This window comes from Anoplopoma fimbria, chromosome 4 (genome assembly GCF_027596085.1).
Source record: "Anoplopoma fimbria isolate UVic2021 breed Golden Eagle Sablefish chromosome 4, Afim_UVic_2022, whole genome shotgun sequence".
Lineage (NCBI taxonomy): Eukaryota > Metazoa > Chordata > Actinopteri > Perciformes > Anoplopomatidae > Anoplopoma > Anoplopoma fimbria.
In genome coordinates this window covers 21,481,184-21,496,158 of record NC_072452.1, presented here as the reverse complement: position 1 = coordinate 21,496,158, position 14,975 = coordinate 21,481,184, and the positions used below count along the sequence as shown (strand labels likewise).

The 14,975-nt window shown below is 39.4% G+C and overlaps 1 protein-coding gene across 3 annotated transcripts in view; it reads left to right on the top strand.

Annotated features, from left to right (window-relative positions):
• The window catches only part of pdgfc (platelet derived growth factor c), a 42,861-nt gene extending 34,205 nt beyond the window's left edge, over positions 1-8,656 (top strand). For 2 of the 3 annotated variants that reach the window (XM_054597813.1, XM_054597815.1), the window contains exons 4-6: positions 6,213-6,420; positions 6,659-6,879; positions 7,534-8,656. In XM_054597813.1, the coding sequence (XP_054453788.1) occupies positions 6,213-6,420; positions 6,659-6,879; positions 7,534-7,647 (543 nt within the window). In that variant the 3' untranslated portion in view covers positions 7,648-8,656. The remainder of the gene's footprint in view (positions 1-6,212; positions 6,421-6,658; positions 6,880-7,533) is intronic. The other variant, XM_054597814.1, reaches the window with a different exon arrangement.
• Positions 8,657-14,975: the final 6,319 nt, after the last annotated feature.

Sequence of the window (14,975 nt, the reverse complement as noted above, 5' to 3'; positions counted from 1 at the left end):
TGTCTTTCCCCAAGACAGGGATTTTTTTATCATTCATTTTTGGTTTTTCAGAAGTTATTACAGAAGCAATCATTTTACATTGAGGTGTTTTGGACCTCGGAGTAAAGACAGTTTAAACTCTGTGGAAATATTTAGCCTCTTTCCCAGTAGGCTAGCATGACGAGTAAGTTATCAACTGATTCATTGCAATCTCAAAGTCCACCGGCTTTGCAAAAACTTAAAAACTTGCAACAGTTTTCAAATGACAATTGTGTTAACACCAAGGAAACCAAGATCTTTAAATTCCAAATTCTATTATCTGAGTGATCCTTAGCAGGCAGAGGGATATTTTAAAATTGGCCCTATGGTTCAAATTTCTTTTTTTTCCCGTTTAGATGGTTAAATTATGTTGAAAATAGGCCTAATGGGCTGCAGATTCATTTTTGACCTATTGAGGCTTAGCTTTTTGTGTGTGTGTGTGTGTGTGTGTGTGTGTGTGTGTGTGTGTGTGTGTGTGTGTGTGTGTGTGTGTGTGTGTGTGTGTGTGTGTGTGTGTTGTGTGTGTTACTTCTACCGGTGCACTTTGGTGGGATTTAAATCATTTCTTTACAAAAACAAAATTTGACCTTAAAAAACATAGTGTCATAATCAAATAATACAATTATATTATTAGCCAGGTTCGGAACTGTACAAGAACCTCCCGGCAGTGTGCACTTTGAAAGATTGTGTGCATGCCAAAAGACAGAGAAAATGCTTATGTGAAGGGCCCATGATTTTGTGTGACACCCCTGTGAATGTTTTAGCTAAAGAAATGTGATAAAAGTCGAAAACTCAAATAAAGCGTACAGTGTGCGGGTATCAGTTTGGACGTTTTGATACTTCTAGCACCGTTGTGAAGATAAGGTAGAGCGGTGGTTAAGGTGGTTTTCCTGCATTAGCTTAAAAAAAAAAGACATTTTCTGAAATATTTAAATTTGAAAGGAAGACGCATCGCTCAACTATGGAATTTAAAAGTCAAATTTGATTACTCTGCAGTAGAATGAAACTATTCTGTGGTGCTCAAAAGTCTGTTACTAAGTATATGATGGAATAAGAGACCGGGTTTGTCTTTATATTTTTTTTTATATTCCCACTATAGAAGGTGTGGAAACCATGAGGGTGGAAAAGGAAGCTTTGGCCTCCGCACGTTCAGACTGGCTTCCCTTTGAACTTTCCTCCGACCGAGGAGGCGCACGCTAGAACAGCAGCACTCTGTTTCCTCTGCGGTCAGCTAGCAGCTTCTGGAACCTCGTGCCACGCAATGGCCGGCACTTTAGTTTATATTTAAACAAGCAATAATTCCTCCCCACCACTTCCATGGAAAGGAAGAGGGGGAGAAAATAAGACCCAGTCTGTAATTCACAGGAAGAGATTTTAGGAAAAAGCTCAAAAGGCCGAGGCAAAGAGGTTGTTAAAACATAGAAGAGAAGGAGTCTGTTGAAGGGAGCATGAGGGGTGTTGAGTGGTGGGTTTAAGGAGCAAACAAAACATACATCATTGTCTCTGTGAGGTCCCAATCCAGAATTAAACCCCACTGCTACTGAAGATTGCTCTACCAGCTTTGTTTATTTAAAGATGGAAGAGAGTTTAAAACACTCAGACTTGAATTAAGGGGCGATAGGACAGAATAAATAAGGAATAAAATGCTAGTGAAAGCAGATGGCAATGACCGTCAAAAGATATCCAGTATGCTTACCGTTGGCACGACAAAGTGAGGTCTGTTTTTACACCAACCTCAATTGCAGTGTGTGGCGTATAGTGAGAGTAAAAAACACTTTCTTCACGCACAACAGACCTCGTTGCTTACTCAAAGCTCTGTTGTGCAAGGAAGTGGTTTGCAACGACATGTGAAAGGGAAGATATTGTTTTTCAGAGCTCTCCCAAGATGCTATTTCAGAGGTTTCATCTCAACATAGTTAGCTGAACCTGTCATTTTAGTTACCAGAAATAAGAGCATGTGGTTGTGCAGTGTAAGAACAAAAAGAGCTGGCAACGAGGTAATCACAGCTTGAAAACGAGGTTATTTCTTGAGGGGCAGGGGGTTAGAGAGTTCCTCAGTGATAACAGGAACATTACAAGCTTTTACACTTTGTCTCTTTTCTAAATACACAATTATTTCGAAAGAGTTGTACATTGTAATCTTGTTAAATATATGTTTACTTATATTGCAATATTCACAATTGAACATTTTTGGAACATTGGTTTGAGCATGTTATCTCCTCTGACTCTGTCATTTTGTTTCATTACGTTTTTTTGTTATAGTTTGTTTCCTGTTTTAGTTTGAAAGTCCTCTCCTCTTGTGTCTTGTCTTGTTTTACTTCCTGCCTTTGTTTGTTCCCCGCCTGTGTGATCATCTACCTTTTGAGTTTCACCTGTTGCTCGTCACATCATAATGCCTCTCGTTATCTCCCTCCTTTTCTTGTGTATTTAGTCTCAGTGCTCCTCTTGTCTTTTGTCAGCTCGCCATCTTTGTCTTCATTGCACCATGGAGCTTTGTTTATCTTTGTCTGCTGGCTGTCTCTCCCTGTGTTTTACTTTAAATTTCTCTTTGCGTCAGCCTGTCTGAGTCTGCTTTTGGGTCCTATTTGCCTCTACCACAAATCCCATAACAATTGCAATTGTAGCTAATTTTGAGCAAGTTGTGTTCAGAAATATACAAGAAAATGTTTGAATTTGGTCCAAGAAAGTTAAATATCCTCACTAGACTTATAATCTTTACAATACTGAGGTTTGGTGAGTGGCCCTAAATTTCAAACTATGATGCTTAGGTACCCCTCTAGCATCAATTTTTGACGAGTCAGGGATGGCACACATTTATATACTCCGTCTTTCCAAAATAAAGTTATGTCTTGCGTCAACTTAACCACTTAGGGTTAGGAAAAGATTCTGGTTGACGTTACCTTGACTGACTAGAGACTCACACTTCTGTTTATATGTTCTTTAAAATGTTAACAAGTTTGGTGAAAAAATGGAGGTCTTTTGAGTTATGTTGGTTCAAACACTGTTTTTTTTCTGCAGAAAAGATATCGTTAAAATCATCCATCATAGATCTGAATATCAAATCATAGATCTAGATTCATTATTTAATTTGACTTACTCCTTTACCACTCCAATACTTGCACCAAATCTGAATATTTGGAACCTGACTCATTGACACTGTGCATGCAATTCATGCCAGCAACTGTTGGTGATCCATTTTATTACTTTGTTTGTGAACGTCTTAAACAGAAGCTCATCTGCTCCTTATAGCTTTATTCACATCATCCTGATGTGTCTCTGAGGAATTGCTTGGCTTCTCTATCTGAAGCAGAGCTTGCATAGTGTCGTTAATTGGGGGAATGTTGCACCATCGACATTCACAAGCTGTTAATGGCTTCCAGTCCTCGCTGAAAGCCACTGCCAAGGCTCAACTAATAAGAATCAGAGCTTCCCTCTATTGTCTGGAAATACAGTTCTGCTCAGAGACAGACCTGTTCGATGTACTCATACTTTATATGGTCCTTTTTCCACAAGCATTTCTCTCACATTTGTGTCTGCTTATCTCTTAGTAGGTGCCTAATGAATCAAAGATATGTTCCGTGGTTATGAAGGCAGCCTCATTAATGAGTCTTATCTGTGGTATGAACACAGCTGTGCATCAGCTGTATTTTTGTAGCCTGTGGTGCAGCCGTGTCCAAACCACTGGCATGTTATTTTAAAATCCACGCCAAACAGATTTAAATCCTGAGTGTATTGCACAGACTTAACCTTTCAATACAGCTCATGGGTTTTTCCCGTCTTACACATTTTATTAAGTGTAAAAATGCCAATACCCTTACTGGTCTGTTTAGCTAATTAATTGTTTGTCTGGTTCCCAACCCCAGGTTAGGAACCAGTGTTCCCAACCCCCCTGTGAACCCCCTGTTCACAAGCCCCCTGTGAACCATAGCTTCACAGGGCGGTTGTGAGGCCCTTTTGATTTTAAGTGGTTGCAAAACGAATTATATTCAGTTGGCCTTTATCTCAGCATTTCATTTATTTCTGTGAAGGAACTGAATGAAATTTGAATTTTTGGGGGATTATTATTAAAGATGTAAACTTAAAAATATTACACATGATAAGGTCACGTGAAGACCTCAGGAGCTGTAGTCACCGAGCCTTCCCCTCTGCTAAACATTCTTGTACTGCATTTTTAAAGTACGCCATTGAAACAAGCAAATAAAATAAAACAACCACTGAAGGAAACCCTGATTTTGTCAAAAAAGAAGCCTATGCATGATTGTTAAAAATTTTAAAAAGTACATAATGCAGGAAGAGAGTTGTATTAGAAATCAACTATAATTTTAAATAAACTTCCTGCAGTTATTGCTTTCACTTGTTGGCTTAATTGTACAGTTTATCAGTTTTCTGTAGTGTTATTGTTATGAATTGAATATAGGGGTTGATAGGAGAGGAACTACTGGTCTAGTCGATCTTAAAAAAAGGACTACATAGCCATCTTAAATATCTCTGCTGGCTCTACTGGTGGTTGATATAAATAAACCCTTTCAGAATAAAATGGGCCTCCCGATGGATAACTTTTGTCCAGGTGGATTTACAGCGCCATCAATAAAAACCTTTTTTTTAACATAAGTAGTAAATGAGAATGAAACCACAAATCCTTAAAACATTAGAGCCAAGGTCTCTGACTAAAGGAAATCTTTTCCTCCTTAAGCCCCCATTTCTCCCTGAATTCTTTGTTAATTCAGCTTTATGAGTCATCAAAGGGATGCTACAGATTCCTGGAATCAATTTTTCTTTTGAAACGTTTCTGCCTCTCCCGAAGCTTAAAAACACAGCTGCCAGCAGCCGATGTTTTCAATGCTCCACAAGGTTCTTTTTTTTTTTTTTTTTTTTTTTTGTAAGTGTCACAATGTTGCCTTCTACCTGTCAGTCACAAAAGATTACAAAGACCAGCGAGCTGACATGTTGGACAAACGTAGCGTCACAGGACTGCAAGGTTTCACAGATTAGCCTCTTCTCTCTTGGGAAGACCGATACCCCGGGTATCAATCTTCTCTGTGACTGCACGCTGTAGCCTGGAGGGCTGGAAGCTTGAAAAAAAAAAATACTACCACCGACAGGCGCTAAAAGGACAAATGTTGTTATGCAAAGTAGGCAGAGGATGTGACAGAGATGTGATCACATTTGACAACATAACAAAATGATGCCATCAAGTGACATTTGCTGCTCTTCAAAAACTCCAGTGCATTAAACAATTTGGATGCAGTAATTATCATTTTGGTCTTGTTGGAGTTCAGATGCTTATTTTTTTCTCAACCAAAGATAAGTAGTGGAGTCCCAGACTTATATGCAGGACAAGACTTTAGCTGAGGCGCGTAGACACCCAACATTCCCATAGTGCTTGGCTGCATTTGACATTGGATTGACACTGGATTGAACAAGATTTATAGATTATTGTATGTATCAAATGTATATATATATACATATATATTCCTGTGTATGTTTTGTACTTCCCCAGCAGTTCACCGATTTAGCTTCATGATAAAGTGTTTATCCAAAGCCAGTGTGGGAATGTTTTGCAAGACACATAAGTGTGTCTGTAAATGTCAGGAGCTTTAGTCACAACTCTTCTTTACATCATCAGGTCTACCACATAGTGTTTAAATTGGGTCCCAGCTGGCCTGGACAGTAGTGGTTTCTGTTTAACTCAACTCGAGTCCAAACCACTGTAGCATTTAATGAGCCCAGATCCAAATTAAATACAATTTTAACCATGACATACAATGTACCGTTGCTGAGTCAAACTCCCCTTCTTTTTATACCTTAACATTTTTTTCACACAGCAGAAATAAAGCACATTTTGTCACTGCTGACAGATTTGTTCCTTCTGTGTTATTTTCCTGTTTAAGTATTCGTAACCAAGAGAGCTCTTAAATGTCACAGAAAGTGTCTGCTCTGTAAGTATCCTGAGGCAGTTGGTGCAATGAGGCAGTTTTGGGTGTGGAAGCTACAATATATGTCTGTGACACAAACATTATGTTGCTTTGGGAGCGTTAAATAAGACTTTCCCAGTGCACAGGTTCATCAAAAAAGGAAGCATATGAATGCTTTATATTTCCCTGTTGTAACTTTATAGATAAATACTGTATTTGCTGAATAAATGACCTTTCCTTTCCGTCTCTCTTCATCTTATCTGCTGCGTTTTCCCGCAGAGTGTATCAGAAACCGAGGTCCCTGCAGTTCTCCCTCCATCCCAGCAGGGTATTGAGGAGTTGTCAGAGGCTGTGGCAGGTCTGGGTACCGTTGAGGAGGTCATGAAGTACCTGGAGCCGGAGCGATGGAAGCTGGATATGGAGGAGTTGTACAAACCTACATGGCACGTGCTGGGGAAATCCTTTATCCATAATAAGAAAGCCAGAGGTAGGGAACTTTTAAACTTGTGTATTATGAAATAAAATACTACAATTTAGAAAACAATATGGTAGTTTACAGTTGAGTCACTCATAATCATAAAACATTTTTTAAATAAAAACATGTCATATATAAGAAGAGCCATTGAATATGAACTCAAACTATATTATTTGTGTAATAAAAAAAATGGCAAAGTTTGTTTCAATAGAAAGTGATTCTGATCATGACTTCTCTGTGTCTTTTTGAGGAGGAACTGATCTCAATCTGTTGAGGGAGGATGTTCGACTATACAGCTGCACTCCACGTAACTTCTCTGTGTCCTTGCGTGAGGAGCTGAAGAGGACGGATGCCATTTTCTGGCCAAGCTGCCTCCTGGTGAAGCGCTGTGGTGGAAACTGTGCCTGCTGCTCTCACCGCTGCTTTGACTGCCAGTGTGTTCCCGCCAGGGTGACCAAGAAATACCACGAGGTAAATACCAATGTGATTATGAAATACGAGAAACATGCAATTGTGATCATTTTATTTAGAGTCTTTGGATTCTAAAACAATCAAACATTGAAGTTTAAATTATGACAACTAGATAAGTTTTCATGACAAAACATTGACCTTTCTGTGCATATCCCATGATCCCAGGATCCTAGTTCCACCCTTGACAGTATTTCTAATCGTACACAAGTAACAGCATAATGTTATTAACATGAAATTTGTTGAGCACATTCATACTTTAATTTCGTGAATTCATGAACTGTTATGTAGTACCACAATCAGGCTGATCTAACATGTTTAACCACTTACCCAGTGTGGTAGCAAGGCTCTCAAAAAAGCATTCTTCAATGTACACCACAAAATACTATAATACTTTAATGTCTTCATCGGTTGCCAACTGTATGGCTTAGAAATAGAGATTGAGCCTTGGTCACTGGTATTATCAAAAGAAATACCTTTTTCTGCAATGGGTCAATTTTGTCCTTTTTAGGCCTTCGGGGAACACCTTGAAACTTGTAAAAATGTATAGGTAAACAAACTGGCATCATTTCGGAATGAAGTACCACCTGAGCAGTCTTTACATGAACTGTTTGAAAGAAGTACAGCTGTTAACTAAAGCCTCCTTCTCTTTGACAGGTTCTGCTGTTGAAACACCGAAGCGGTGTCAGGGGCTTGCAGAAGTCCATGACTGATGTGCCCTTGGAGCACCATGAGGAGTGTGCCTGTGTGTGCAAAGATGACTGGGACTGACCTCAGACAAGTGTAATACCTACCACTGGAATCACACAGGATGTTAGAAATTGACGTCTGCCGCTGTTGCAGCGTTCTGTATCTCGTCCACTTTGGAGCAGACTAGATTGTCCCATTATCCTGTTGTCCTTACGCTAATTGGATGAAGCAGAACAGACTGGAATCTAATAAATCTTCTGAATGGATCTGACTGCTGTGGAATAGCAATGGTGTGCTCTGAGTGCATTTTAGAGAGACAAAAATGCACTGGGGCAGATCTGGACTATTACCTATGTGCTCTGAAGACTATTTTCTTACGCTCACAGATCAGAACATAAGGTATTTTTTGCCTCTTATCCTTGAGGTCTCTTTTAAAGTTTAGCCAGTGTGGGCTGATAGTGTCATGGAAAATGGGAGCCTCTTTGTTCAAGTACTTTTTTATGTCGAGAGCTGGCTCCAGCTGATTTACTCCCTCTGCTTTACCACCAAGACAAAGAAAGGAGCTTTTTCGTCAGCAGTTTTCCTTTACTCCCCTCTTGTTTCATTGCAGATTGAATCTGCAGCCATGGTAATGCTGATTTGTCTTGCTAATGAAACTGTATTATGTGTAAATATTTCATCTACATTTTCTTTCTGTACTATCATGCCTTTTCTACCAAAGATTCTCAAGGAGAAGATAAAAGTTGCACATGTAGAATCAGTTGGGTGTTTATAACAACTCTTCTTTCGACCCATCTCAGCTATCTCAAATTTGCCTGCTTCAGGAATGCCTAGCTTCAAGCAATTCATGCTACATTTGAGATTGTTCCTAGTCAATATTTATTTGTTTAATGAAAGGGAAATTTAGGTCCAAAATGTCTTGTTTGTTACATGTGTCACTGTACAGTAGTATTAGCCTCCAGTTTTCATTCTTAGCCATTTTACATTGCCATTGTGTCATGGATGTTTTTACAATTTTCTGTATGCCAAAGTTATTTATCTCTACTTTTGCAATAACTGTTTGTGTGTATCATTGTACTGAACATCAAAAATAAATGCTTCCATTTGTAATTGTAGGTACACTCAGCAGAGAAGATATAGACGATCCCAAACTATAGCAAACAATTCCAAATGGTTGTATTTTCAAGTGTCCTAAAGCAAAGACACCAAATGCTGGATATGTGTTTGAAGAGGTCAATAGCAGAAATGATGGTTATATTTGGAAAAAAAATATCTATTTCTGGCATGCTATTATCACAAGCTAGGTGGGATAAACTCCGACCACTGGAAAATAAGTGGCTTGAAAGGTTCTCTGTGAAACTAAGGTGAAAAGTATTGAATTTACTTTCAACACAAAAACAGCAAATATAACAGTAACACATTTCTCTCTCTATAGCATTTCCCATAATGTAGTTCACAAGTACCTCAGAAAATGACTTGAAGGTGCAGAAAAAAAAAAATCTGAAATCAGGCACAGGCATGACCGTGCCCTGAGGGAGAGGAATACACAGGTACGTTTCTACCACGATGCATAAGATTGCATTGCCCCCAAGGTTTAATATTTTTCACCCTCAGTTTATATAGTAATAATAATAGCCAAGTGCAAGTAGTTGGTGTATAGAGTGTGTGGGCATCTCCATCTGCACCTTCTATTTTGTATTTGAACCAGCACCATGTTAAAAAATGATTGGATGAAGGATGATTATTGATCAGCGGTGTGACACCAGCCACCAGGGACATTTTTAACATGGTATCATCTGCAAAGAAATTTAACAAAAAATGATGTTTCCAAGTTGGCGTATCCCACTTGATTAATTATCCAGGTTTTTTTCTGATGGTGCTAGGACCCTTCATGCTTCAGTCTATACTATGATCTCAACAAAGGAGCAACTGAGTCCAAGTGCCTCACTTGTGTAACCATATATGGCAAAAATCATTCCTTACATCTATCCTCAATGCCAAAATTTACAACTTGACTTAGATGTTGCATGATTGTATATAGGCACACGGATAAACATAAGCTGTGTGTGAGCTGAGTGATAAAAAGTAACCACCAGGCAGTGTTTATCAAAGAATCAGGAAACATTTAGAATGCCAAAGTGTTTTTTTCAGCGTGCTCGTGGAGACGTTGATACTTGGCACACAAAGTTATTTATTGGCTTTGTGCATGAAAGAGTAAACCTGTAGGTTAAAGTTTGCGTTGGAAACATTTTAATATTAAAAGCATTAACTTAAAAATCTGAAGAGGCAGCACCGCTCCATTAAACCTTATATATATTTTCTTTATTTCACAAGGTCCTTATCAGACACTGACCAGGGTTGTTCATTCTCCCCATCGGCCATCAGGTCACCCAGGAGGAGGTTCTCATTTGTCCATCTCACGCTGCTGTCCTGGCCAATTATTCTGATCTAATGTGCGCCCTGGCAGGCATCTGCGGTGACGCCAGATGCTACTGCATAAACCCGTCGGCTCCCAGTTCCCAGTGTGGTTTTTGTAATATTAAACAGACTGCCTTCCTCAGTTGGTGCAGTGTTTCTTTTCAGAGGAAACCTCACTGCTCTGGCACAAGATGTGACACAGCATGGGCAGTTTGTCTGGTTCATAGTATGCTTGTGTGGGTGTGAGTGTGTGTAGGTGTGTGTGTGTGTGTGTGTGTGTGTGTGTGTGTGTGTGTGTGTGCGTGGCCAAATACAATCCCCCACCTCCCACCCTCTGCTCAATGCCACCTTCTCTGTTAAACCCAAGCAGCCTCAGTCAGGTTAGACCACAGCATCACGGTGCTATTTCAATGTCTTTACTTCACACAAGAAATACATTTTGTCTCATCGGAAAAATAAACTCTTAACCTGCACCCAACATAGAAGTGTTAGTTGACTTGTGGGCTGAAGAGACTAAGAAAGAGCAGCGTAAATAAAACCTCAAACTTCTCTATCAAGAACTGCAACCTGCACTGTCACTGTGCAGTACATTTCACAGCCTAAACAGTGGTTGCTCAGCACAAAAGATTTTGCCACTATAACAAAAAGCAAAGAATCGCAGTGGCTGAAGTCTTCCATTGCTTATGGAGTTTGACACTTGCTCTGAACAAAGGCTGAGGCACAATGACTGTCTCTTTCTCCCTTCTCTACGCATGAATCATCTCTACAACCGGCGCAACACACTCAGCTCCCACATCTCCTCAAATACTCAAATCCCAAGGCTGACCTCCAATAAATTACAGGTTTGACCTTTGCTCTTCATATCCAACTAGCTGAAAAGATGGAGCCTCCTACACCTCTATACACATCATTTGAGAAAATAATGAATCCAAACTCAACACACTGCTTCAAAGATGTAAGACTTGTCCCTGACATTTTTCTTTCAATGGAATGTGTTGAGGTTACAAAGTCACTGCTGCTGTTACATAATGTCGTTGTCAAAGAGTAGCAGTGACTTCTTTTATTTCTTCTTTTTTTGCAGAATATCGAGGGTAAACTTCATCTGTCATACTTGTCTATTCCAAAGAGCTTGAAAACCTTCTGGCCCTGTCTCAAATCTAAACCATAAGAACTCTATGGTGTTGCAGTTTCCACTTATCTCTGTCATTTCCCATTACTGCCAACTGTTCCTACACTCTGTCGCTAAATATGCATTATGCACTATCTCCAAATATATGAATCTAAATTTACCTTCAAAGAAAACTGACATTTCGATTCACACTCTCCTAACAATCAAGGGATATGGTGACATTTGTTTGTCTTTGTATCTAGTCTAAGTGTTTTCCCTGAAGTGGCTTGGAAGTGCTGTTAGCATGACCCCAATACAGCCATTGGTCACAACTTGCTGCAAGTGCATTGTTAGCTTTGCCTGTATGTAGAATGCTTATAATGCCAACAAGACATTTTAAGAACAATAAAGCACAGAGCACAGTAAAGAAGCTTTTTTTCATCACCTATCAACCCAGTTGCATAAAAGAAAAGCTGAAATTCCTCATTTCTGCAAACCAAGCTGCATATCACACTTGCAGATTCACACAATAATAAGTTGTTGACATTGTGAAACAATTGCTTAGGTTGATGCAACAAAAAGTGCTTGATAAAGGTTAGGAAAAAACATCGTGGGCCACATGGCTTGTGTTTAAATAATATCTTAACAACGCAATGTAACAACGTAACAAACGTAACTATCGTGAATAAACAACAACTTCACACTTTCCTATGTGAAGTTAAGTAGCAAGCCTAACAGCGTTACATGACGCAGTGTTACGTAACACAGAATTACGTAACACAACGTTGCTTAAAAAACTTGGTTTAACAAGGGACACCAACAGCAGTCTCCTGGGTGAAAGTTATGTTTGTTTGACATACCCACCACCCCTTGTGTACTTTCTTGTGGGTTGTACTCGTTATTGTAGAACGTAACTTTTATTTCACAGAATTTTCAATAATGGTTGCTTGATAAGATAAGATAAGATAAGTATATATATATATATACTACATCACTTGCTTTACGCACAGCTTCCTGTACTACATCACTTGCTCTGAGCGGATGCAAAACGTTCACATTAAACACATTAATGGTTTGCAGAAACGTACAATGGCAACATTTTTCCTGGCAACTGGGCTGCATCTATGCCTCTAAAAAAAAATGGATGCGATCCAGAAAAGGATATATTACAACCCCGTACTATTTTCCTTCATTTCCCATTGTTGTATCTACAAGAAGGAAATCTTGGAAGATTCACTGCAGTCTTTACAGAGAATTCACATTTGCAACAATCCATCTCCTGTAACTGGCAACTGACTATAAATTTCGACATGCAGTCTGGGAATCGATCGCAACTTGAGGTCGTTTATAACCTTGCTTGGTCTTGGAGCACAGACTGATGGGAAAAAAAATATAACAGCCCCATCCAGATGACATCTCCAGCATCCCTAATTGGTTCGCAGTATATGGAAGGGAAAGGCCAAATTGACGAGTGCATGTTATGTTTTCATAATTATAGGGTGCTGCAGTAGCGGTTTTCGGGGAACCGGTTGTTGTTGCTGGGAATGTAAGGTCCTTGACTTTAGTATAGTATTAATCATGGGTCAGGAAATCATTTGCGCAGCCCAGCAGAGGAGATCTCCATGTTAAATATACTGTAGGTTGAATCATTTGACAGATGTCTCCCATTGCAGACTTCATCTCCTCATTACGTCTAACGTTTAACCACTCCACATTACCACACCAAGATGAAAGGTTTTTACTCTGAACTCTGTAATGCACTATACATTAAACATCCTGCCATAAATCACATATGAAACTGTACAGTTAGCGACAATGAAAAACCACAGGCACTATACCTGTATGTATTGAAACTACTAGAAAGTTTAACATTTAGATTATGTTGCAACTGTCAACAATTTTTAAAAGCAAAGTCATGAGGTGTAAATTCCACTGACTCGGGCAAGATGCCTTAAATCACTCAGCAAATGGCATCAAACTGACACATTATCCCCGAGCACATCTAGGCCAGTGATAGTGTGTGAGCTGCTTTCACGTCATAGCTTATCTCCTACAATACACGCACACGACATGGTGGCAGTGTTGTAGATACACCGAGGGAACGGTTACTGATGAGCTCTGACAAGGCTCTCACCGCTGACGCCATTACTCACAGACGTCCAACCCAGCCGACGGCCATAAGGGAAATGCATCTTTAATAGAAAGCAAGGTCAAAAGTCACGGACTCCTGTTTCATCCAGTTAATTGGCTGTGTGTTTTTGCAAACCCTGAAGGAACACTTTGCGAGTCTCTGATGATGAATTCAAACTAATGGGAATACAGCTCATTCTTTTTTTAGTCTTCGGCAGGCTATTTTAATATTCTGAAGGGCAGAAATAAAAGCATTATATAAAAATTCCAGGGAATGAAAGAAATGTGGATGTTTTTTTGGAGTAAAACTAAAGATGCTTGAGCTCCAAACCTGAGCAGTCAACCAGAATGTATGAACATAAATTATCCTATTCAACAATCTTTGTATCCTCCGTAGGCTTTGCAACCTAATGGAAAAAGGGTTTGGGCATGGTTAAGTAAGTATGAATCACTGACATTGAAGTGGGAAGTTTCACAAGTGGTAATTAAGATGAAATTGTCAGAATTAACCATGCACAAGCCACAGCAGACATTTTTAGATGACATGGCAGAAAAAGCACAGGTGTAATTAATACCATCATTATGGCTGCCAGTTCCAGGGCCCAAGTTTTTTGCATGCTGGATCGTTGACATGGCCTACTGGGAATGAAGGCGTTGTTAATGGTATGGATTACACCTTTCCTGATAAGTCAAACCTTCTTCTGTGGAAATAAAGTCTATACAGCTACACTCATTTATAAATTGAACAATACAGTTGTACTCATTTTGTTAAATGTTAAAATACACAGTTTTCATCAGCCTGAATTTGCGGGCCTGCAAAAGAGAAGTTACCTCATCAGGTAAGAGTTCTTCACTGATTACTCGGAATTGGACACTGCCATGGCAGGTGACTGATGTGTTGTGGACACATAGGAGACACATGCGTGCTCCACATGGCCTGAGGTGGTAAAGGTCACATGATGTGAGTGGGAGTCTCCAGGGGCCTGGGGGTAATCACTCACTTGGAGCTCCTTGTGAATGCCAGGGGACCTTGATCCCAACAATCCTGTGACACTGAAAGATATCAGAGTGGATTCTCCCTGACACTGGCAAATGAGACTTAAATGAGACCATAAAATAAGCATTGGTCACTGAATTTAGTCATTTCCATTGAAGTACAGGACATTGAATACCCTTTTTTAAATAAAACACACTAATTATTTTTGTTTCACAGTGGGCCTCCTAAAATTAAACTTTTTAAACTCTTTAGATATAGCTAAAGTCATCGATAACCTCTCCAAAATGGCTAAAATGTGCTTTTTCAACATGTCAAGTGATAATGTGTGTTGTTGTTGTTGCTATTTGTGTTGTTTTAGAGATAAAATCTTGGAGTTAATGGCAAACATATTCATAATTACTACCAACCTCAAAGGGTGTGGGAATGAGGAGGGCAGGTTTTCCCTCCACTGAAATCCTGTGATTACTGAAGTACAGATTAAGATTAGTCATTACAACAACACTTTCATATTGATTAAGGCAATGGGCAGCTGTAATTGTATAAAATTGGCTTCTCAAACACAGATGCAGTGAGTATTATTGACATTTAGCTGTTCTAGTGCCAGGGGTCTGGTATTGAGAACATTTATTTACTGGTATGGCTTTCTGGCACACCTTACTGGAGTTAGCAAAACTGTTAGATTTACACAACCTTTTTTTACACATGTGATGAGGTAAAGTTTGTTCTTATCATTATGTTATTGGGAATCGTTTTGTA